Source organism: Leptinotarsa decemlineata, unplaced genomic scaffold (genome assembly GCF_025532065.1).
Source record: "Leptinotarsa decemlineata unplaced genomic scaffold, Ldec_3_MD MMD2_P_RNA_scaffold_6, whole genome shotgun sequence".
NCBI classification, from domain to species: domain Eukaryota; kingdom Metazoa; phylum Arthropoda; class Insecta; order Coleoptera; family Chrysomelidae; genus Leptinotarsa; species Leptinotarsa decemlineata.
This window is the reverse complement of record NW_027412533.1, coordinates 6,998,839-7,025,445: the sequence shown is the minus strand read 5'-3', so window position 1 is coordinate 7,025,445 and position 26,607 is coordinate 6,998,839. Positions and strand designations below refer to the sequence as shown.

The 26,607-nt window shown below is 34.4% G+C and overlaps 2 protein-coding genes across 8 annotated transcripts in view; one reads left to right on the top strand and one right to left on the bottom strand.

Annotated features, from left to right (window-relative positions):
• The first annotated feature begins 322 nt into the window (after nt 1-322).
• LOC111505961 (polygalacturonase) lies at nt 323-9,354 on the top strand. Its single transcript, XM_023160877.2, has 4 exons — nt 323-713; nt 5,458-5,663; nt 7,375-7,702; nt 8,588-9,354. Exons 1-4 carry the CDS (start codon nt 410-412, stop codon nt 8,836-8,838), a joined length of 1,089 nt encoding a protein of 362 aa, XP_023016645.1. The 5' UTR covers nt 323-409; the 3' UTR covers nt 8,839-9,354.
• A 3,727-nt stretch (nt 9,355-13,081) lies between these two features.
• LOC111505964 (uncharacterized) overlaps nt 13,082-26,607 on the bottom strand; it is a 405,865-nt gene continuing 392,339 nt past the window's right edge. For all 7 annotated transcript variants that reach the window (XM_074169892.1, XM_074169899.1, XM_074169896.1 and 4 more), the window contains 2 exons: nt 18,810-19,153; nt 13,082-14,247 (listed from right to left, as the gene is read on the bottom strand). In XM_074169892.1, the coding sequence (XP_074025993.1) occupies nt 13,359-14,247; nt 18,810-19,153 (1,233 nt within the window). In that variant the 3' untranslated portion in view covers nt 13,082-13,358. The remainder of the gene's footprint in view (nt 14,248-18,809; nt 19,154-26,607) is intronic.

The window sequence follows — 26,607 nt, the reverse complement described above, 5'->3', positions numbered from 1 at the left end:
AAATGAATATCTATCAGTGATTTTTTTTTCAAATTAAGTATAATAATTTAGTGAATTTAATGTATGAGAATTGATGTCTGATAAATCAAAAATACGTGCTGCGTTTTTCTGAACTGTTCGGTGAAAATATCACTATAAAATGTACCTAACTTGCATGAATTTTCATCAAGTGTCAACCAACTCCATCATATATCAATTTTTATTGCATATTTTCAATTTGTACAGTTGCAATGCAAGTACAAATCCGCAGCATTTCGCAGATTTAATGTAGTGTGGAAATAAAGACTATATTTATTTCAATCCAGTGTAAAAGTATTAGATAACAATTATCAGATTGACATATAAATCCTGTGATTATTTTCTTGATAGTTACATTTTCTGATATTCTCTAAACAGTAAGTCAGAAATCATGTATTTTGCGAGTTTAGTGGCTATTTTAGCGATATGTTGCGGACTTTTCTACACTGTGGATACTAATATACTGAAGAGAGATTGTGATATCACCGACTTTTCTCAAGTACCAGACGTGGTGAGTAGATGTACCAATATAAGAGTATGGAAAATGGATGTTCCTGCTGGCGAGACTTTGAATCTGAAACTACAAACAGGAACTACTTTATATTTCAAGGATATCGTTAAATTTGGGGTAGCTAACTGGGACGGTCCTCTAGTTAATATTGAAGGAAATGATTTGAGAATATATGGAGCTGCAGGTGAGTGGCACGTGTCTTACTTGTCTTCATCCAGTGTTGCAATATTGCCAGTTATCAATATGATTGAAAAGTATCAAATCATATCCATGGGCCCCCTATAAATATAAAGGGTTTGGAAATGAATAACAATCAAGGCCGTTTTTCATATTTGGCCTCGGATGAAAGAGGCAACTCAGATCTGACACTTTTCCTTTCGAGGGTAGAATCCACCCTTCAATTTACAATGGCGAGATACCTCGTTTAGAAGTTCATTGATAAGTAATTTTATAATCTATATATACATTTGATAGTGTAATTGGTTATTCAAACAATAATTTTTCTAAAGGAAGGTTGCTTGAGTAACAGGATCTATGCGAAGTTTCGAATTTAATCAAATGTTCCTTCAGGGCTCTGTAACAAGTAATTTCCATAAACATACCTTCCACATAACTTACACGAATTATTATCGTTTCACGTCTGGAACTTCAGCTCATCATAATTATGATTTATAAAACAATTCGATTATCAATGAATGGTAGGCACATACGTAGAATCTTTTTTTCTAGAAAAATCTAGGAAAAGACAAATAGGTACATATGATTGAAATTTAAGTGATGGCTGCCTATAGGTACATGAGAAAGTATAATAATAATAATAATAATAAATATACTTTATTGTCTGAAGTCATACTAACTCATTGACAAAGCTTGGCTATAAATAAAACATATGTCATAACTACTAAACACATAAAATAAATAAACAAATAAATAGATATATCTAATGGTACGTCACCTAGTGGGACAGTCTGGAGAATAAAATAACAAATAGTATATACGGTAATAACATACTAGAAATATAATACATGGTTATGCACAGTAATAAAATTACTGGAAGAATTCCTGCAGCGTGTAGTAGGAATTATTGGAGGTCAACGCAATAGGACCCGATCTAAAAAGTTTTCTCTGTTTGTACTCACGAAAGTCACAAAGACACAAAAGCAGCCTAAGTAATTTGTGTGCTCCTTTCACCGATATATTGTGGTGTATTATATTGTGAAGTTGTGAAATGATATGCTTAGATGAACGTTAGTTTTTAACAGGATTTTAGAAGCTTCTCCTGTATGTATGTATGTTTGTTTGTAACACTCCTTTTCACTTCATATCGGGATCTGTATTTGACAGAATTATCGACATTATTACTTGATCTATTCGCGGGCAGATGGCGCTGTACGTAACCTCTTTGATATAATTCGAACTCACTTTACATGTATTTTCTTCATTTGAAATAAGTAATCTTCTTATTAATATCAAGATGCTTTATATTAGCTTCATCTCTATGCATGTATGATTGTTTTATGTAACTCTGCTTTTCCGTTTGAATGCTCGGGATCTGTATTTGACGCTGTACGTAACTTCCTTTATACAGAGTGGTCCAACGAAAAGTATGCACCTTGCTTTTTTCCTTTTTTTGTGATCTAACGCAAAAATCCTCGGACAGGTCAATTTTGCTTTCGAGAGGGACACATTTTAGATGTATTTTTCTACCTGTGCCTTCAACCCCCTAGCGAGGGTGAGTAACAACCCTAAAATTTTAAAAGGAAAGTGGGATAGAGTGATATATCATTTGAAAGGGCACAAAATTATCTTTCCAATGATACCTAATTTGTTGTATTTCTCTCAAACATGTAGGTATTATGAAGAAAAACAACTACAACCCAGTACTTTGAAATGTGTAATTGACTTGTAGAATTCTACTTTAGCAAGTGCTGAAAATGTGACCCATTCGCTTCGATACAATAATACAGATTTTGTTCAAATCTATTCCTAACATTCTGTAGCATATCAGGTGTTATACTTCTGCACTCTGCTGTAATTCGTTGGCGAAGATCTTCTATGGACTCGGGCTGCGTAGCAAAACATTTATTTTTCAAGTGTCCCCAAAGGAAAAAGTCTAAAGGCGATAAATCAGGTGACCTAGCAGGCCATTCGATGGGGCCTCTCCTTCCAATCCACCGTCCAGGAAACCGGTCATCTGAAAACTCTCTTACCGGAGCAACATGTGAGGAGGTGCTCCATCTTGCTGGAAATGAAGCCGATCATTATTATGATTTTGGTCATTTTCAAATATTTCTGTTATGAGAGGATCAATTGTATCTTCAAGCATGTTCAGGTAGACCTCTCCAGTTAAATTCCCAGGAATTAAAAGTGGCCCTACGATATGACTACCTAATATGCCACACAAGACAGTGAATTTTTGAGGGTACTGGGTATGGACCTTTCGAAATAAGTGTGGGTTACTGTCCACCCAGTAACGGCAATTATGCCTATTCACAGCTCCATTCAAAAAAATGTACTCTCATCGGAAAAGCACGTGTTGAATGATAGGTGCGGATCATCAATTAGTAGCTGGCTCAGTTGTTCACAAAATTGCAGCCTTCTATCAGGATCATCTTTATTGAGTTCTTGAACTAATTTAATTTTGTACGGATGAAATTTATAGACTTTTAATATCCGTATTATGGACGAACGGGAGACACCTGAGACTGCAGCAAGCTGACGGGTACTTTGAGTATGATCCAATTCAACATGTCCCGAAACAGCGACTTCCACTGCTTCATTTCTGATCGGTTTCCGTGGCTGGTGTTTCACATTACAGACAGATCCGGTATCGACAAACTTTTGGACTAACTTGGTATCGTACGAATCACATTTTTCCCGGGATGACTGTTATTAAAGAGGCGAGCAGTAAGTCTAGCAAAACTATTATGTCGATAATAAAGTTTAACAATTTCAACTCATTCAGGAATGGAATGAACCATTTTTACAGTAAAGTTGAAATAATTTCAAAAGCAACCGAACTGAAACAATGAACGTTTGCCTAAATTATTTTTGTACACTTATCTGCTGTTGTTATTTGAACCAAAAAATGCACGAGAGAAATGTAGTAGTGATAAAAATGCCGTTTTTTCCGCATTTCATTAACACCAAAAATATCGAGCAGAAGTTCTTGCTTTTTTTATAACTATTCAAGTAAATACAACTAATTAGGTATCATTGGAAAGAGAACTTTGTGCCCTTTCAAATGATATATCACTCGACCCCACTTTCCATTTAAAATTTTAGGGTTGTTACTCACCCTCGCTAGGGGGTTGAAGGCACACGTAGAAAAATACATCTAAAATGTGTCCTCCTCAAAAGCAAAATTGACCTGTCCGAGCATTTCTGCGTTAAGTTACAAAAAAAGGAGAAAAGAAAGGTGCCTACTTTTCGTTGGACCACTCGATATAATTCGAACCCACTTCACATGTATTACTTCAATTGAAAAAAGTAATTTTTCAATTTCAATACGTTTACCAACACGCTTTTATTAGCTCCACCTATATGTCTGTATATATGTATGTTTGTTTATTTGTAACTCCAGAATTATCAACATTATTGCTTGATCTATTCGCGGGCAGATGTCGGTGTACGTAACTTCCTTTATATAATTCGAACTCACTTCACATGTATTTCTTCATTTGAAAAAGTATATTTTCAATTTCAATACTTTTACCAACACGCTTTTATTAGCTTCATCTGAATGTATGTATATATGTATGTTTGTATCCAGAATTATCAATATCATTGCTTGATCTATTCGCGGGCAGATGGCGCTGTACGTAACGTCCTTGATATAATTCGAACTCACTTCACATTTATTTTTTCATTTGGAAAAAGTATTTTTTCATTTGAAAAATTATTTTTTTCATTACCACGTGCGCCTGCTGCCTTATTTGTAACCATCCTTTGCGCACATGCTTCCTTGGGCTTGGTTTGGTAGCTGATTTTCACGCCCCCTCTCCGGAATCGAAAAATATCAATGGTCATTTTTCCAAACAATATACGGCTGATTGATCCCAAAATTTATAAAAAATAATATGTGTGATTGATGACTTGTTTACTCTATGGCAATTCATGATCACTTAAATGAAATGTCTAAATATCACTGGAAAAATTTTATTTTACGACCGGTTTCGGGTTTGATCCAAAAAATCGAGTTTCATACTTGATAATGGGATCAAACCCGAAACCAGTCGTATAAATGAAATTTTCCAGTGGTATTTAGACGAAAGTGTTTTTATTCATTTCATTTAAGTTATATAAAATAAATATAGTTTAGAAATAATGAAAACACGCTTTTATAGCATACGATCCAAAAAAAATTAAAAATAAATATGGTTTCAAAAACTAAAAAACACGCTTTCAAAAACTAAAAAACACGCTTTCAAAAAACATCGAACTGAAAAGTTGAAAATTATGATTTTTAAATAAGCTTAAAATAATAACGAACGAAAAATAATAATATAATTGTGAAAAAAGCGTGGGCGCTTTGTGTCATAATTTTTGCATATCAAGCACCCGTCGCACAATAATACTAGTATTTATCGTTTCAAGCTCATTAAAAAAAATAACTTTTCAGTTCGATGTTCTTCAAAAGCGTGTTTTTTAGTTTCTTAAAATATATTTATCCAATCAATGTTTCATTGCGTATTTAGCACGATTCTTATAACGAATTGCTTTGCTTGCTTGTTCAAGATTTCTACAATTGCAAGTATATTTGAGTTATGATTATTTTCGGAATGTATAGGTGAGTCAAAACTGGCCTGAACAAATTGTTCTTTCAGTTAATTTGATTTAAAGCCCACTGAATATATGTGAAAGTTATCAATCATTCGATCACGTAATCTTATCACAATGAAAAACTATTTTGTTACTGTTATTTCAAGGTATCGGATTCTCCGGACAAGGAGAAGAATATTGGGACGGAAAAGGTAGTCAAGGGTCTAAAAAACCACTCTTTTTGAAAATCAACGTACAGGGAGGTGAATTCTATGTCTTGAATTTTGTGAATTGTCCAGAACGTTGTACCTCCATTACTGGATCGGACATCCTCATCAATGGCTGGACTATTAATACTTCTGATGGAGACAAAGTGAGTTCATAACGCTGAAAACATTGAATTGGGTGTCTATTGTCGAAAAATTGAAAATTGAAAAAAGTTATCACAGAAAACATCGAAATGGCATTTATTCGATTCATAATAGATCTATCAGAACAACAAATTTTGAATAATAATATTAATTTTTCATTCGACACTCAGTGCATGTTTAGGAATTGTGAAATAATACATATCAGAAAAAAAGATTGTGAAATTGTAAATTATTGGTAGGTTGTTGAAAGTGTGAATATATAATCGTCTCATGAGTATAATCTTATTTTGTGATATCTGGAAAGACATCATATTCAATGAATCTATATATCCTCATACGATGGGAATATATTGCTGCTTGGAAAAAAAATTCACGTATCAAGTTCCGAATTTTGAAAATTTGTGTGCGCTAAAAACACTGTCGATTTCGTTTTTAAAAGAAATGATGTTCCATCGAAGCTAGCAATCCTTGAGTTTTTCGATTCTCATTGTGAAAGTTACAAATAACGGTTTTGAAAGATTGACACTGTCGTTGAATAAAATATCAGAATCAACTGATTTTCATCAACTTTTTGAATAAACTCATGATGAAATTTCATTCATTATAGAAAGTTGCGATTGTAGTGTGGATACAAAAAAAAAATTATTGAGATACTTTTCCATCCACGGAAAAAATATGTGAGACATATACTACAGATATGTAGTGCATATACAGAAGTTCCTTTCAGATGAATACTGGAAGAAAAAAATCATTTCGTGACATATACTTCCACATTTAAAAAGAAAAGCTACTTTTTGATAAACATTGAACTGAACAAAGTTCTTCCGTTGTATCATCATCAACAAACTTTCATATATAATACATATCTATAAAAGTCGTATAATGGATTATTCTTTAGAATAATATTGTTGATTCCATTGATTAAAATATTCAACACCTAGATAATTCGAAGGTCAAAGAAAAAGGTGAAAGACCAGATTTAGTTACATGATCACGATTTAAATTTTATTCTTACCAGAGAAAAAGCATTCAATCCTATTTGTTCGTTCAGTGGAATTTTTGAATTCTTAATGTGTAAGACCAGACATGGTACATGGTCATGATATAAATTTTATTTTCACTAGGCGAAAGCATTCAATTCTATTTGTTCATTCGGTGAAATTTTTGAATTTTTGAATCTAATAATTTTCGAGCATTTCAAACGATTGAGTTCCCAACTTTTTTCTTACGAGTGTGATACGTCATAGTTGTGATGATTGAACTCAGGTTTCTCTAGCAGAAGATGGTTTGCAGATGTGAATTTGGTCTTCACATTCGAAAAACTACTCCTTTGTTCTTTTATTCTCTGAAAAAAAAAATGTTTCTGTTGTTGAGAATGATTTGTTTGATGAAACTCGCTTCTTTCTGAAAATTACTTTCAGGCAGTGAAATATTCAATACTCTGTGAAGCATACAAAAATTATAAATTGTTTCATAGCAGAAAATGTCTCTAGATACAGATAAGCTAGATACTTCGTTTTGCGAAAATATTCAATTGTCACACCAGAGATATAAAGAATATGTTTTCATAATATTTCGATGTTATCAAAAGGTTGAAACCTTCATGACAAAATCTCTTTTTTTCAAAATATACTGAAAGTTGATATTCTCAAATATTGGCATGTTATCCACTACGACTATTGACGAACCTGTTTTTTTTTCATTTCGTTTCAGGATAACCTTGGCGTTGACACTGTCGGTTTTGAGGTGTCTGGTGATAACATCACCATCAGAAACTCGCTAGTATTCAATCAGGATGACTGTATTAGGGTGGAGCGTGGTTCGAATATGTTAATCAGTAACAATTATTGCAATGGAGGTAACGGTCTAAACGTAGAAGTGGGGGCTGATCCTGAAGCATATGAAGAAAATGTGGTATCCAATATCACGTTCGATTATGGTGTTATTGAAAACTCAACTTACGGTATCCATGTTAAAACAGTTAAAGGAAGTGGACCTGGTTTATTACAAAACATCTCCTTCAGCAGCATCAATATGATTGGTTGGTAATTGCGATAATTTATATAATTTCCATCATGATCATGATCAGTTATCATGAGCAATTCATTGTCTTCTATATAAAATGAGAAACAATACTTGTTTTTCGTTACTTTCATTCGTAACTAACTTTACTGCAGTTTTATTCTGTAAACATTTTCAAATTAATAGAATTAAATGTAAATAATTCATAGTGTTAGCCCTTATATATTCAACATCATTGTAGGTAATAACAGAAGTACTTAATTTATTTGAATACCTGAATTTTGTTTACCTTAGACAATGTGGGCACGCTATTTCAAAACCGCCGTGCGAGCTAGATCGATTTGATAATCTATTTCACGATATGTTGAAAGTTCATCATAGTACAGAAATTTTGTGGGTTGTTATGCATAGTGTTTGGATTTTTGAGATTATATTTTGGGAGTTACCACAAGCAGAATTTCTATTTGAAAGTTAGAAATATAAAAATAATTGTGAATAGATGTTTAGCTTCATGAAAATTTATAGTTATGAATTCTTCTTCAACTTTGAAACCAAATACGAGTCGATACATTATTCAAGCAAAATAAAGTGTTAAAACTCAGGCAGTTAGTTCTATGAAAATTATATTTTCTAATACAGCTCATGAAATATAAAAATTCAGAGTACGATTATAGGTATAAGTTTTCTAAATTCAATAAAATAGCAATCTTTCATTTTTAGTCGATCTTTCATTTTGGGTTTTGGATTTTACAACAAACACTGTAGGTTATGAAATCCTGCAGAATGTTATCTTACAATGTTTATTACGCAAGTAAAATTACTCTTTCTCGATATAACATAGTTGCTTATTGTTATTACTTTCATCTGCAAAGTTATTAACATTCCTTATACCTATTTTTTTCAGGAATCAAAAATTACTCAATAAGAATACACCAAGATTATCCTGCTGATGACAACAAACCTGAAGGAAATGTACCTATCAGAGTCTTGAATTTGAAATATGTGACCGGTAATATGAGTGGAAGTTCGGCTGTACCAGTTGATGTTGTGTGTGCTTCCGGAGCGTGCTCTGATTGGACGTGGTCTAACATATCTATAAAAGGAAATAGCACGCCTTGTTCCATGAACTATGAACCTTCTGGGTTCTTTTGTTGAATCAAATTTGACAAAATTTTCTATAAAAGTAACTGAGAAAATCATTATCGTTTTCAATACATGAATAAAAGTTGTAGCGCTGTCTTTTCACGCTTTAAATTCAACAAAAGCTATCAACACATTAGAACCCAAAATAATGAATTTTTCAATTTCTGTTTCACCACACAGTATCAACAGTTGGACTGCTACATCAACTTAACACACTGATGGAACTAGAATGGACAGTCTCTATCAGAATCTTCCGTAAAACAACTTTGAGTCATTGATTCTCTTTCTCTATATAATATATAAGAAACTTACAAAGGAGTGTCAGTCCTCATACAATTCACATATTGTAGAATATAGTTATATGTAGGTATAACAATTTTTAGGTGTCTACATTTTCTAAATAATGTAAATTTCATTTGACTATGTATTTTATTATTTCGGATTATTAAATTACTCATTTATTCATGTAATTGAACCGCAAGGTTTGTATGAATAATAAATAAATGAATAAATCAAACTATTTGACAATGTCTCGTATATAACAGAATGTCATCACAGAACTCAATTAGATGAATGAATGATTCTGACAAAAAGTGGTTGATATTGAAAATGCAATTAAAATACAAAATTACTACAGGTAGTTTATTAATATGTAATAATTGACATTCCATGAAAATGAGTTCAATGATGATGAGTGAATAACTTCTTGCATACGCTTTTTCCCTACACCTGATAAATAATGAAGAAATTTAATTATATTGAACACAATAATAGTAATTACTCGTATTTCTTTGAAAAATTCTACAAAATAGTAATTATGTCTCGGGCATTACTATGTATATAGAAAAACTATTTACATTCTATTTATATTTATATCGAACATAATGATTGTGATCAATCTAATTTCATAAAAATATTTAGATTATTTATTGGGCCGTTTGAAAAGTTTATTCCAGGTCTCACTGATTTGGAAGTGCAATAAATATTAACATTCATTTCATTATTACTGGTCTCAATAGAGTTCAATATTTCATTTGAAATGCTGATTTCATTCTGAACCGAATTTTCAATGTAACTTTCCGCCACTGAATTGGTTTTCCAGCCACCATGACGTTTTAATGTAGTAAAATTACCAACGGTATCAACTATTACGGTTGCAGATTTCCTTCGAAAACAATGCCCTGTATATAAATTATGCAACTTGCTTTGCTTAACTACCAAATTCATTGATACCAATGTTTTCAATTGTGCACTTTGCATTGAAATAACTAACGAAAAAAGATGGGGTGGGGAAAAATGTTGACGGTAGATCCATATACTTTTTACTGATTTCGTAGTATTTGTCGGTAATTGTAAATATTCGTTGTACTTCTGTTTTAGTTTATACCACATCAACAATCAGTATTCCATTCATATCTTTGGCATTTTCACATTTTGGATCATGTAATTCATGCCTTCAACATGCTACCATTATTCCTATAATAATTGCTTCCTAACACAGAAAATGAATTAAAACTACAACAATAAGAAATGAAGAAAAGAAAAAATGAAATAAAGCAGGATGACCGAGGCTATTTTCGAACCCGCGTCTCTTAATGTAGCCTAGTTTTAATCTAGCGCCTAGGGCTAATTGCACACACACCGATTTTGGACGGCCGACTTTACCGGTCGTCCAAATTCCAATAGTGAATCACATGTCACATGCCGACCGGTGATCGTCGCCGGTAAAATACCGGTGAGCAGCCGTCCACTGCCACTGTATCGCCGGCAGTACCGGGAAGTAGTGGCGTACATGACTGAATACACTCTTGCATACTCACTGGTTTTTTACCGACCAAGTAGACATCATAAGTAGATCAGTAAATCTGTTTTAGTTATCTATTTTTTTTGAATCTCATGCAGTAGATCTCAGTGTTGATGTTATGAGTTGAAGACAAGTCAATGTAAAGAAGTTGTACATCAACTTTCAACTGGAATTATCGTAATACCATTTTTCTAAGTTCTTCTTCTTAAGCACATCTTCAAGGTTCTGACCTGATTTAGGGAATTCATTGAAATGTCATTTTATTTTCATTGAAACAATGAGTGTATATCAATGTCAGTATCATGAATCTCTGAAAATGGAATGTTAATGATTCATTTCAATTCATTTCAATGAAAAATATAAAGAAATTAGTCAATGAATTCTAATTAATTGAAACATAGAATTACACTACTGAATTTTGAGTATTTGAGTATTTTGAATATTTCAATTATCATGGAAATAATTTTGTGAGATCAACAATAAAAAGTGATCACTATTGTTGAAGCTTTCCAAATAATGTCTCACTTTCTGATCGATTTGACGTTGTACTAATATTGCAGAATTTTTGAACAGACTCAAAACTCTTTTCTCACCTGAACAAAAATGCTGTCTTTCGCTAACCAGGTACCTGCAGATAACAACATCACTTATGAGGCATACTTACCACTTTTTCATCTACATAATGAAACAATTCAGTTAATATTATGCTTCTTGATTTTTCTTTTCAGCATTTCTGAAATGATTTTGAAATCGTTGCAGTTTTTTTTTTCAAATGTCATGGATTTGAAATTTAAGATGAACTACAACATTCATGAACATATCTAACGGTTTCATGATCAAGCCTGAATAGTTATGGAAATAAAAATCAATATGAAAATATGTATTTTTTATTGCTATCTTGAAATGAAAAATGAATTCTTTCATGAAACATTCAATTTGATCTTATCTAATAATTTCTATAAAGTCTAAATATAAATATTAACATCAGTACAAGATTAACCTTAACTTATCTATACACTTAAACAGCTGAAAAATATACAATTGAAATGATTCAATATTTATAAAAATGGAATATATGCATATGTACAGAACATGATAATGAAACATGTGTTGCAATAACAACCTTATTCACAACTTATAAGTTGAAAAGTCCAATAGAAAATTCTAACTCGGCTGTGAGCTTTCGTGTAGCGTATGACAAAAATGTTCGAAAATATTTTATGGAGTATTATTTTTGCATGTCCTTTTCATTTTGACACATTACTCTATGACAAGTGGTTGCGCCTAGCAATGAAATATTAGTGATATAGTATAAGAAACCGAGTAATAACTAGGTTTCTTGATTCAGTTCATTATTGTTGAAGATTCACTTCTAACGGTTTACAACAGAGAATTAAAAACCGATAAATTGCTGTTTTCAGTATTATATTCATTTGATGAAGAGTTGTTCATTTCACGATTCAGAATAGGTGTCCTTCCGGTCAATTCAAACTACTATAGATAGTTTTCTGATAATAATCCATCATTAGCAGTGCAGATAACGCTGAACGTCTCTAAAATCTTCTGATCAGAATCGAAAGCGATATAAAGAAACGAATGATGCATCATCTCTGAGAAGGAACATCGATCCAGAAAGATCAGTTTTTTGACCGGTACTGAAATAGGTGCCATTCATTAATGGTATTGATAATATGATAATGTTCATCACATTTACTTCATTAGCACATGATACACCCATAATCTATCATCTGATGAGTGACCGAGCATTTTTGCCATTAGCTCCCAAAATAGAGAAATTTAAGTTCAAGCACCATCTATGATTCCAATCATTTCTCGTTTTTGGTGATAACTGAAACTCATAGGAGAGGAAGGGATCTGGGTTGTCGATTGCGAGAATCTGGGATACTGATAATTTTCATCCATTGAAATTTTTCATTTATACCTCTATGAAGAAATTCTTGAGAGAGAGTTTCATTAAATAATCTATGAGATGATGCACTAAAAAAATATTTGTGAATACGCTTAGGTAACATGAGTATTTGTGTAAGGATAAACGTAAATTGGTTACAAAATTCCGATAGGTCATCAATTCATTCTCTTGTAGGTCATTTAAAGATATTCATCAGCCCAACTCAATATTCAGAATATTGCCGTTGTTGTTGAGTATACTGGGAGTTTTTTTCATTTCCGTTTATTTACATCACGGCAAGATAAAGCAAAAACACAGAAAAATACTTTCGAATTCCCAACTTCGAAACGATTTTGTTTGTCAAAGAAGAAAATAGAGTCAAAAGTTACAAAATAACGAGTTTCAATAATGAACTTTCTCCCAAACATACTTGTACGTGTGTTAGCCCTATGTCTGAATATTGTTGAAGAAAATCAATTCCATGACATTGAGATGACACCAAATTACTTTCAACGAAAGTCAGCGAGGCTAATGATCTGTGGCATGAATAAATTCAAATTTAACTAGATTCATCCTAAAGCGAACCATATCGAATAATGAGAAAAGAAAAATGTTCAGGTAACGAATAATTCATTTCTAACAATTTGGTGTCAGGAATTCAAAAGATGGGGTTAGTGGATATACCACTTCTGTCACCAGCTAGAAAAACGCAAAACTAGGAGGAAACAATGATGAACACTGAACCCAAAGATGACAAATAGGCTGATTCGATGATCTCCTAATTCACACTCACTAAATCACACCACAGTCACTAATAATTTACCCGACATAAGGATATCCGGGGTAGGGCGCCGGGAAGAACCCTGGATACGCCGCACTTGGAGGCACGGGAATAGACGCTGTCACGTATGACGTCGTTACCGTTGGTACCACCACTGTGCTGTACACGGTGGTATGCGCCGTTTTGGCCCCAAAAGTCAGCTTTAGGATTTTGCTGTTGGTCTGGGTGACCATGGTCGACTGCACCACAGGCGAGGAGGTCACTGCAAACTGAGGCTGCGGCTGAGGTAAGAACGGATTCAGCTGTGGGAGCTGCGGTATCTGAGGAGGCAGTTGAGGAATCTGAGGAAGCTGCTGAGGTATCGGAGGCAATTGTAAGGCAGGTGCGATGGTGCTGGTACCGAACTCAAACTCAGTTTTGGTGAAGGTGCCCTTCAGTTTCGATATCGTGCTCTGAATGGTGTTATGGCCTTGCGTAACAGGCAAAACAAAAGTTTCATATACCGTTTCGACTTTGAGTACCGGCTTGGATGTGGTGACTACCTGTGCTTGAGCTGCACCGGGATTCAAAAACCTGTACAGGGCGAGTTGCTGCAGTTGATCCTGATTGAATGCTTGGTTGGAAAAGTCATTCATCGATTTGAGTGGGGATTGCGCCTTTTTCGGGCGGAGGTGGCCTTCCATTAGCTTCGACTTTTCGACGTCGGATAGGTCAAAGTTGGATCCGATGTTGGCAAGGTCTAAGTCTGCGGGGAGAGATAATTTCCGAAGTTGGCCGTCATCTTGATCGTTTTGGTCTCCGAATTCAAGTTCCAAATGGAGCTCTGAACCTGCTTCATCGAGATGACTGTTGAATTCATTGAGAGTTCGACTGGGGTTGAAGTGGTAGGCTTCCATCGGAGGTAAGGTTTTGGTGGCAGTTACCAGCCTGTAAAAATATAAAAAGTGAAAGAACTTCAACTGTTGAATGAGGCAAACATAGGCACAAATATTTTCAATCTGATGATATCATTTTCAAAAATTTTAGGAATCGTCTAAGAGACTTTCAATGGAAATTGAAATACATTACAATATGCTCTGTGGATAAATTCTGAGTATTGTAAATTCTGAACCAGAAATTCAACATAAACGAAAACCTTTCAAAGGATTAACTTTAGTATCGATTGATGGAAGTTATCATATAGAGAAAAATAGATTAAACAATTGGCAATTCGATGAATTCCATTAGTTCGGACTTCCATTGTCTGATATTATATAAAATGATTTGGAATCCCTGAAAGAACTCACAGAGAAGAATTAAAAATTAATAGCTGAAAATAACAATTATATTAAGCAAAAAACCTGAAATGAAATAATAGTGAAATAGAATACAAGTAAAAATTGAAAAAAAAAATAAAAATGAAAAGTTAACAGATTCCAAGCCAAGTTACTCCACGACGTTTCGATTGTTGGTATCCACAATAGTCTTCGGGTGATGACTGGACTGATTCCTCCGAGAGATGACTATTTATGGGTCATTCGAGTACTTTCACTTTCTCCGCTTTCCTTTTTCCGCTTCACTGGTTTAGTGGGAGATGATATGTTGCGTATCTCTACGCTAGCTTGGCTGAATACGTTGTCAGACAACAGGGATTTCGAATCATTTCATATAATATCAGTCAATGGAAGTCCGAAATAATGAAATTCATCTTGAAACATTGTCAATCACCTTCAATTGGCAATTCCTTTTGATTTCTATGAATAATAAAAAGTATAGATATTTATTGAATGAAAATGATGTGAAAGAATCATATCTGTTATTATCCCATCCTGAAAAATGAAAAAAATGAAAACAGAACTCAAAAGCAACATAACTGAAACAAATAATATCAAGCTGGAATTTTAACTGAAATTATCCATATCATATTGAAGTAACACAATGTATTTAACTTCTACAAACCTTTGGATGATGAAATACTAACGAATAGTTTAAAAACTCGAAGTCCGTTGATTCAAAAATATTTAAATTATTCTTTCACATATTTTATACAATTCAAAATCCAAGAAAATAATGTCGAGTCACTGATATCGTACGGTTCAAATCTTTCAAATAATTGTAGTACCTAAAAATTAGTCACTTCTATTTCATATTAATATTCTGAATGTGGATAATTAATTTTTAGATTACTAAAAAAATTACCTAATAGAATCAATTGATACAACAGTTGCAGTTAAGATGTATGAGAGGAGCGTATCTTTTTACACTTGGGATGAATTCTGATGAAGAATAGTATGAAGTTGAGACAAAAACAAAAAAAATATATTTTCATAGAAAACGAAATTGTCCCTCAGTGATTATATTATGTTCATTGAGAAATGCAATCAGTGTCTTCATACCTTTTTTAAAACATTTCATGAAATCATATAAAGATAATAATGAACGTCTTGAATGTTCACAACTGATGAAATTAACTGTAAACGAGTCGCAAGCAGCAACTCGCAGCTTTTTGGATAGACCGATGAAAGACAATGAATATGGAGTTGTCGAAATGAAATATGCAAGTTCTAAAATTGTGGTGATATGGTTCACAAATCTTATATTGACATCTGTAAAAACTTCCTCAACAATTTTGAGGCAGTTAGCATCTATATTTATAACAGGGTGATGCAGTACAGCATTGCTATTATTTTTCAACACAACTACGACAACATTATATTCAGTATTACTGATGATCAGGTAGTGATGGGATGTTATGTATATGATAGTTTCGAGACCTTGATTTTTACGTGAACAAGTAGATTTTATCATCACAAAGACCGATCTATAGTTTCTATCTTCTATCTAGTGATTTGTGGACTAGGATGATTATGGACTGTTTCCATCGAGAATAAAGTAGACAATTGGTAAAGGTCGAGTTTATAATGTGTACAAGTGGTTTCAGAGTATTTTTATGAATGAATACAATTGTTTTTGAATCCAACCAATTCGGAACTGAACAAAAATTATTTCTCAAATATCTATTCACTTCAATTTATCTTGTACCATTCCGATAGATAACGCATTTCTTAGAGATGGATATAGGGAATTCAAAATGAGCGATACTGCCCCTGGTGTCGATGTTGTAAATTAGAGAAAAATTTGTTCATCTCAGTAGTTATCAATAAGTATTCATTTATGCTGCTTTTATATTGATTCTTCTGGTAAATTTATAGCGATTTCGTGGATTATCAATTTTTTTTATTTGAATATATGCGATTCAGAATCAGGTTGAAACTATAAATACTCTACGCCCTGCAATACGAAGAAGTCAACTTGAAGTTGTGTGGATTAATGTCGGAATGTATGATGTGGTTTTGAATAGATATGGTGGAAATTTGATAAATTTTTCCACTATTTCAGCCATTTTATATGATCGAAAAAGCTACAACCAACACGTTTTACCCTACACAAATCTGCAACACTCCTTACTCACTTGAAACTTCATCAATCAATCGTCAAAAAAGAAGTGATTTTGGTATAATATAACCAAATTCTGACATAATGAGCAAGTGTCAATGCTATGAGACTCCATAGCATTGACACTGAACCCTTCATATAGCTGGCAGCCTCTGGTTTCTCTTCCCCGCATCTTGCGTGTCTCAGCCTTGCTATCGATGTGCATTCAAAAAACACATGCAGTGCGGTTTCTTCCTCTTCTTGACGGAACCTGCATTGGATTTATTCTGTGAGACCCGTGTTGCTCATATGGTTCCTGAGTCGGCTATGCCCTGTTAGTAGACTCACCACTACCCGTACAACCTTACGGTTGTGGTTTAGCATGTCTTCCGTGAATCTGGGTGATGATTTCTTTATGAACTCTTTCGCCTGCCTCATTCCTGGAAGCTTATTCCATCAATCTATCGATTCGGCTTGTATCCATGAGTTTATGGATGTCTTTATAGTTGCTTTTGCTACCCTTCAGAAGGGTTCTGGGCCGATCATAGCCTTGGAGGCGTCTTCAGGGGCTACAACATCGGCCTCCTCATCGCCCTTGTAATTCTCATGTCCGGGTACCCAAGCTACAGTGACACTATTTTGGGTACTTAGCTCCTTTAGTGCGCTCAGACAGCTTCTCACAAGTATTGAGAAGACTTGAAACGAGCTGGGCACATTAATTGCCGCCTGGCTGTCGGAGAAAATGATAATGGTTTCATTTGTGCCTGTTCTGCCTGTTCATCTCCCCTATACAGTATTCGATGGCCACTACTTCTGCCTGGAACACAGTTGCATTATGTCCGAGGCTGAGTGCGATTCTCGTCTTTGCTATACCTCCGTATATACTGTCTTCCACTACTTCTGAGGTCTTTGAACCATCTGTATATCAAGTTTCTTCCTCTTTTACCGGTGGGCCGTTTTGCTAGTCTTCTCTACTTGGTATGATGATTTTGAAATCTTTTCGAAAGTTGTACTACGGAATTGTGTTATCCACGGGTATTCCTAGTATTGAATCTGTCTTCAGTTCATTGTACAGTTTCAAGTATTCTGCACCGTGTCACTGGCTGATTAGGGTGGTTGTCCTCTGCATCAGCCTGTCACCAGTCGAGCCCCTCTTTGTATGTAGATATGCAATGGTGGAAGTTCGAGCAGAACTTTGAATGCTGCAGTTGGGGTCGTTCTCATGGTTCCCGCTCCACTTATGCACGGCAGCCTTTTCGTGCCGCCTAATAGCCTAGCCGTACCTAATTGCTATTGTTCTTGACCACCAAGTCAATTCACTATATGTTATCATAGGTCTCACTAGCCATTTATATAACCAGAGTGTCATATTTGGGTTCAGCCCCAAGTTTTTCCCGCACATTCTTCTGCAGATTCCCAGGGCCATCCCGGCCTTATGTGCTGTTTCATGGATGTTTAGGTTCTACGTGAGCCTGTGATCGAAAGTCACACTTAAGTATTCGACTTTCGTGGCGAAAGCGATCTCCACTTCATTGAGTATTGGTGGTTCAATTCCTCGCATCACTCGCAGTGCTTTTTTGTGCATTAACTGAGAGGTTCTCATGCTTGCACCATCTGCCGACGATGTTCAAGGCTCTTTTCATGCGCTCCGAGATGACGCCTGTAAATTTACTTTTTGTGACTATCACCTAATCGTCAGCATATCCCAGGCACTATATGCCTTCTTCAGATAGCTTTTTCAGGATATCATCTGCTAGGATTGCCCATAGCAATGGCGATAGTACGCCTCCTTGTGGGCATCTTCTTTAAGATACTTAAGTATTCATCAAGGAAAAATCCAATGAGAAAATTCGAACAATTCCAAAACAGGGATTCAATGTAGACATGTGTGTTTTACACTTTCGTCACCATGGGGCTGGCATATAATTTTCAATTACCAATACGAAGTAACAGTTATAATCGAAATGTACAGGAAAAAAGGCATATATACAAATAGAAATGCATTTCCCAATCTATTTGTAAGTTTTTCACCGGCAACCCAAACCCCTTTGCCTCCGCTCCTGAAGCATACTCACCTCGTCACCAAATATGTCTGCACCAATGTTGAACTGGTTGTATTGTTACCGTGTCGAACGACAGGCAGAATGTGCGTCTTCAACATCGTCTGCGTCGTGCTGAATGTCTCCGTAAGCGTCTCGAGAGGCGGCGTTTCCATGTCCGAAGCTAGATACAGCGGCGGCAGCGTCGCGACGCTAGAATCCAAGAAGTTGTTGTCCTTCGCGTAATTGCTCGACGTCGCCAGGATATTTTCCGTTAAGGGCTCCGCTGCCTTAGTCAAGGTGGGATCCGGGGACGATTCCAGACTTTTCTCAAACGTTGACGTTACCGTCACGTAACGGGTGTTCCTCACACTGCCAACCTGGAAAGAATAGTGAGAATTGAACGGTTTTATCCAGCTTGTTCGTTTGTTTTTTTATTCATTTGTTTGGGTCAAATTTAGTATTTGAAGTTTGACCCCTGTTGACAAATTGATCTGAAATTTAATACACACATTTAGATTTGATGACAATACAATTTAATTATTTCTATATCATTGTGAATCCCAGATGGCCGCAGCTTCAAACAGGCGGATTACATATTTCTTCACAACTACCTCACAACTACAGGGCTTGAGTAGTTGAATAGTAGTACACTTTGGAAGAGACACAAATTCAAGACAGCCGTAGCTATGGCGGATTACACATCGCCTTGTGATATCGAAGCACTAAACAAAATGAGAAGAGTTGAGTGACAAAACTAGAAACTGAAAACTATTGACATATTTACTCAGGTTACGCTAGGCCCATCAATTTCAGTATTTTTCCATTTGATCAATACTGTAGATTGCTGAGGTGGGTAACTGATACCTAGGACCTTCCTAATTATTTTGCAGTACATCATTCACATCATTATTATTTTTGTAAAAAAAACCGTTTAACATATTCTTTTTTAATTATTTCACTAATGATATCTAATATTATGATTACACTTACTCGTTACGTGATGAAAATTTATAACACTTTCTCTGATAATAATTATAGAATTTTCACTATAAACGTTATTTAAAACGCGTTTCACTACACGGTAGCTTTTTTCAGTATAGCAAACTCTTCTTCTTTTATATAAGAGTAGGTAATTACGAAATTCAATTAGATGAATGGTAGGCTTGAACAAACAAATTCCTACAGCAACACCGGTGAAATACTTTGTTGTCACGATATATCGACATATGAAGTGGGATTCACATATGCAACACTCAAAAAATTAGGAGGGTTTCTTCAGAAATTAAGATATCTCCGTATCTCAGTATGAAACAAAATCGGTTCCAGGTAGAAGGATGCTTTTATGAACAACAGGAAGAAACGGCCATGGGAAACCCCTTGTCCCTCTACCTGGCAGACCTGTTCATGAGCAGATTCGAAATGGAAACCAAAGAAAAGTCGAAGTATTTTCCTAGGATTTGGCTAAGGTATGTGGATGATATTTTCGCGATATTCGATACCAAAAAATCGAATATTGACGACTTTGTTTCCATTTTAAATAATAGATGTCCATCAATAAAATTCACGTATGAGTTAGAAAATAAGGGACATCTACCATTTCTTGACGTTTTGGTGATGAGGAGCCAATATGGAGGGTTACCATACGATATATTTAACAACACATGATAGGTTCACAAAAGAAAGACGTACAATACAGGAAATAGCAGCCACTAACGGTTTCTCGAGGAGTATTGTAGATGACATAATAAGGAAAAAGAAGTTTAGGTTGAGAATGAACGAAATCTCGACTTTCAGAAAGGACAAAAACCAAGATAAATACATCTCAGTTCCATACCACCAATATACGAGGAACTTTGGAAAGATTCAAGGAACTAGGTATGAAGGTGGTTTTTAAAACAAGTCATACACTACAGAGCTTTTTGGGAAGTCCAAAAGACAAAGTCGAGAATTCGAAAAAGTCTGGAATATACGAAATTGATGTAAGGACTGCGATGCAAAATATTATGGACAGACAAAAAGATCCATTTAAATGAGATATAAGGGACACATAGTATACTCAAAATATGGAAGACCTGAAAAATCAGCAGTCGCCCATCATATTTTGCAACAAAACTATTCCATAGACTTCAGTTCATTAAGATTAGTTAGACAAGTTAACAAGAACAGGCAACTAGATGCATATGAGAGTGTAGAAATAAGTAAACACAATGATATTATGAAAAACGATGACGGACCTATACAAAAGAGCATACTATATAGCTTGTTAAAATAAAATAAAATAAAATAATGTTGTTGGGTTTACTGATTACTACATAAGGACACATTGTAAAAATAAATTTGGATAGGCAATATTGTGAAAATAATTTTATATAGCGGAAAATTGTTTAATATAAACATATATTGTTAAATAATAGATAAGACAAAATTGTAAAATTAATTTAGGTTGGTATACCTGTATGGTTGGTACGCCTGGATGGTTTACCTGTATGGGTTACCTTTATAGCATAAATAGGATTAGCTTGCACTAGTTCTTAGTTTTAATCTTCCTCTTTGAAGATAATCACATTCAAAAATGAATTATTTCGCGCTAGTACAATCACTTCTTATAGATGGAATTTTAGGATGGGGGGGGAGGGGTGTTAGTGATTGTTTTACAGAAAATGTAAATGTGGTTAAAAAATGGATTCTTGAACTAATATTTGCCAAGACACGTGACTATGGCAGTGATCTGTCATATAGAGAAACTCAAATCATGGCAATAGATAATTTTTTTGCATGAAAATATTATTAATCATTTAAATAAAAAAATCATATTACAAGTTTATGAACATGCTCATAATACACGAAAGAATGATTCTATATTTTTACCTCGACCTGACAAAACGATTGGAAGTGTCAATTACCTGGCACCAAGAATATATAAGCAAATTCCTCATGAGATTCAGAATATTGAAAAATTTTGAAAATTCAGAAATTCATTAAGTGAATAGATTTTCAAGGCGGGACATAATATTTTTAGTAATATGATAAATTCTATCTGAGTATTTGGAAAAAAAAGATACCTCCTGATTGTCATTTACCTCCTGATTATGTTATTTACCGAAGTATGAAATTTACTATTCATGTAATATATCAAAAAACCCAAATATGGCTCTACCTGGAAGTGTCATTATATCACATACAAGCAGTTTGAACTGCTTCTGTGATTTTTCTGTTTATTTGTTTTTTACATGTGTGACATTGTTTTGTAAGAGTTTATTTTATTTTGCAAATAAATATTATTATTACTGTTATTATCAATCCGGAAAAAACAGTTAATATATTAGTATTTCATGTTAGAACTGAATTATGACAATTTGCGAAACCAATTCTGAAAATGGTAAAAAAAAATCTTGTTGGTTGTTAAAAAAAAATTTGCATAGTTGCGTTCATTAATTTTCAGAGATTCCAGCGGGTTCAATTCCTGTCCTGTAATCTCTAGAAATTATTGAAGGCAATTTCTGTTTAACGACTACCAAGAAGGTATTAAACATTATTAAACTTGTCTGCATAAAATGGTGTTCATTAATATATTCACAAAGTACTTGTTTGTCTGAAAGTCATATTGTATTGTAATTGTTTTTTTTTCGAAATTTACCTTCTCACCAGATTTGAATATTCATGCAATCAAGTTATTCCTTTATACAAAAGACATTGTACAATAGTTTGATGTAGCAGTCCAACTGATCAAGCTGCCGTGTAGAGAAACGCGACTCAAATAAAATTTATTGTGGAAATTTGATGATTATTATCATAGATAAGTTTATTATTGATATTTCTTCCATAAATACGGTAGGTTTATCTATATGAAATCCAATAGAATATTGAATACTTCAATAAATGAAATCGCATATACAATACATTAAACTTAAAAAAAGACACACAGATTGGATCAGTTTATATAAGGACTAAGTATAAAAAAGGTTAACATGTCAACTATGATTTCCAGAGTGAAACATTTCCATGCAAAGATCAAGTACTTGTCAGCCAAACCTTTCTCACAACAATCCTCATGTCAATTCAAATAAAAAATAGTAGAGTGATATCTCATTAGAGAGATGAAATTTTCATACTGAGCATTAATTATTGCTGCATTACTGAAAATAATGAAAACACTCAGTGAGAACATATTCCAGTAACCAATATTGTCCTAAATTTCATCACCTTGTTACTGTTGAAGTTGTCGATGCAGAATTATTCCGCAAAAGTGACTCTCAGGTAAGTTTTACAATTTGAGTTATCATTTTTGCCCTGTCGGAACTCGAGTTATCATTCCGTTTATTATCTTTATTTCTACGATTAATACTGAAAGTGATACTTCATTCCCAAGAAACATCACATGTTTATGAAATACATATGTTAACTCCAACTGAAAGTTTCAGAAATTATCCAAGGGTGGATTAGAATAGTGGGTTAGTACCGTGAACAACTGGTCACTGCTCATGTTTCCAATGAGAATCGTCCGGAGAAGAACATGAAATATGCTGGAATTCATGGAATAACAAACAACATAACTGCTCAGGTATAGTCTACAACAAAGACATTATCATTGTAGTTCAAAATTACGTTGTCTTGATGGAGAATTCGCAGTCTTTGACTTAGTTGTCCCAAGCATTAGAAATCCTACAAACGTTCTCAGAATTCTTTATCGAACCAAATTCCACTGTTACGAAATGAAAATGGTTCATGAATTAAATTGACGATCTCGACAGAAGAGTTGAATTTCATAACATCCTCTAGAAACGCGTCAACCGTAATTAATCTTTGTTCTATTTCACATTTTCCTTGGATAAATGTACCTTTTATCAGAAGTATCAGAAGGTCAGAAGTAGGACCATTCTTCTCGAGGGCAAATCCAAGTGGTGAAAAATATCTCAATTCATTGAATAAACAAGTTACGCCAACAACGCCAACAAATTAGATCCCCCATTGTGAAACTGGATACGCTTTCAACAAGACGATGCTGTTTTCCTTTGCATGGTACTACTGCGACAGTAACTGCGATAATAACTTTCCGGGCTGTTGTGTCGGAAAGAAGGTATCTTCAGAGTGGTTACTCAAACCTATAGCCAACTACTATAGATAATTCACGGAGAGAAATCAACAGGTACTATAGGCTTCTCTAGCACCTGATATTCTTTCGAATATAAAGAAAAACAGAATATATTTTATACCATTGTATGCAAGCAAGTTGATGGTGCTCAGTTCGATAAGTTGTTGATTTTTTATCTGTTTTGTTTCACTTTCTACTGAAACACTTTCTAGTTAAAAATATTACAGACTCGGATAAGATCCTCCAAAGAAGCTCGACTATTATAAATATTTCAAACTTTTGAGATGTGGGTTGTTATGAGAAGGGGGTGACTGACAAATTACTGAGTTTCATAACTCAGGAAACTAAAATTACCGTGTTTCATGAATATTTTCCAGTCCATATCAAATGAATTTTTCAGGGTGGCCCGTTGCAATTGGAGTGCAGTGTATACTACGTGAGCAGATGATGAAGTAATGGAAGGTAGAACTGATAGCTATGTTCCCACACACCAGAAATGCAACACTATTCTTGACGCGAATTTGAACAACCAAGTTGTCGTACCCATTAGATAAGACAAACTGATTTCTAACTTTGAATTTGGTCTGTATTCAAATCAAACAAAATAGTACCTTTCGAATTTCAAGCACACATCAATGATTCATAAAAATTCACTCGTTAAGTTCCCATTTCAACAAGATGATTCATATAAAAGTTAACAATGAGCTGTTTGAGATGGGACTTTTTGTCACGCCACTTTTTATAATTCTCATGTCACAGACTATCGAAAGCATCCAACCGATGGATGCCGATTTATTCTGTGGCTAAGGTTTAAAACATCCTTGTGTGTGGCCGATATATTTGCTCTCACAGTCTTCGGAGCTCATTTTATACAGTGTCATCCCCAAAGTAAGCATCATATGGGAAACTTATTCATTAAGGGTTTTTCGACAAAAAGTTATACTTGATAAACCCCTAAAACTAAACATGCACCAACAAAATAAATACAGTAAAACACTCGTAATATACAAGGAGCCTTCAAATATTTGATTTTGAGACATTAGTAAAATACTCTTATTTTGAAAAATCTCGGGAATGTTATTTAAAAAGTTGTTCAGCATTAAAAAATATTTGAATTGAAGTTTTATTTTTCATCCATTTTTTTAATAGGGACTACGAAAAAAAAATTTGCTAAAACGATAAATAGACAGCATGCTCTATGCGACGGTTTATTTTTGAAACTTTCAATATTACAAATACCACAGCTATGGTGTTAACCACGGTCGTTTTAGCAAAATTTTTTTCCTAGTTCCCATTTAAAAAAATGGGTTGAAAAATACAACTCCACTCAGTCATGACTTCAAATCTAGCTGTATTTTTCAATGCTGAACAACTTTCTCAAATAACATTTCCCAAAATTTTTCAAAATAAGAGTACTTTACTCCTGTCTCAAAATGAAATATTTGAAGGCTCCTCGTATATCACGTGTGTTTCACTGTATTTCGTTGGTGTATGTTTGATTTTAGAGGATACACCAAGTTTTATCAGTAATAACATTTTGTCGAAAATTCCTTAATAAATAAGTTTCCCATATGGTGTATACTTTGGGGATGACACTGTATATTCAGTACCTTTCATTTTCCAATATCTTGTCCTTCAGTCAACTACCCAGAAAGTAATATAGCGAATAAATGCTCCCCTAGATAGGTCGACGACTATCGATCCTTCTAATTCCATACAATAACAATTTCTTTTCCGCTCTCGCCTATAATTCACCAATTTGCATGTTTATCTAACTCATTTGTATCCCAAGCGTGAACGGTTTTTGATGTGATGTCGGATCACGTTACATAAATAGCCACAGGCGGGTCGTTAAGTGCCGTAGCCCGATTATGTCGCGAAAGAGGGCCCCATTAGTTTTGTATCGAAATGACATTTTTACGGAAAGATTGATATTAGTCCGAGTTATATGACTTCGCTGTCATTTTAGATATTTTTGATGGGTTTACATTATCCAGAAGAACAGAAATGATTACTCTTTAGTTTCAACTTGAACAATGATTGGAGACAAATATAAATTTTACGAGCCGCGTACCTGAATTGAACAAAAATTCAATCAACAAATTTCATTTTTCTGAGTTTCTCCTGTGAAGATAATGGCATCTCTTCCTACGAAGACGCCATCTATAGGATCGACGGAAGACTCATTTTTTGAAAATTGAAGATAAACGAAGCTCCCCAAGGCGGTCAGTGGCAAAGCCAAGCTTTGACACAGACTGGCAAACGAGATTTGTCTGCTGTCTTTCACTGCAGCTTTCCATGCAAAACAACTAGATGAACTTATAATCTAATATCAGGTGTCTCTATTACAACCCTTCAACGACTCAAAAGTGATGATAAGCTCTGCAGCTAACGACAGTTGATGTCAAAACTTGACTTTGCAACTGAGCCCTTTGGGAAGCCTCGCTTATCTTTGATTTCCTAGGATCGAGTATTTTGTCAATCCCGTAGATGACGTTTTCATAGGGGTGGATGTCATTATTTCAGGACAATTGGGAGGTTTAGCGTAGCACCACTGATGAGACCTTGGTGGTGGGAAAGACTTTGAAGATTATCAAGTTTTCTTTCCAGATATGGAACCATCGCACCACAAATTTTCAAGACCGATATTCTTGAGAATTTGTAATGACCAACTGTTCCAGATATTTTGCTATCCAAAGCTTTTTCAGATTTCTGCTTCCAATAATTAACTGACCGCTT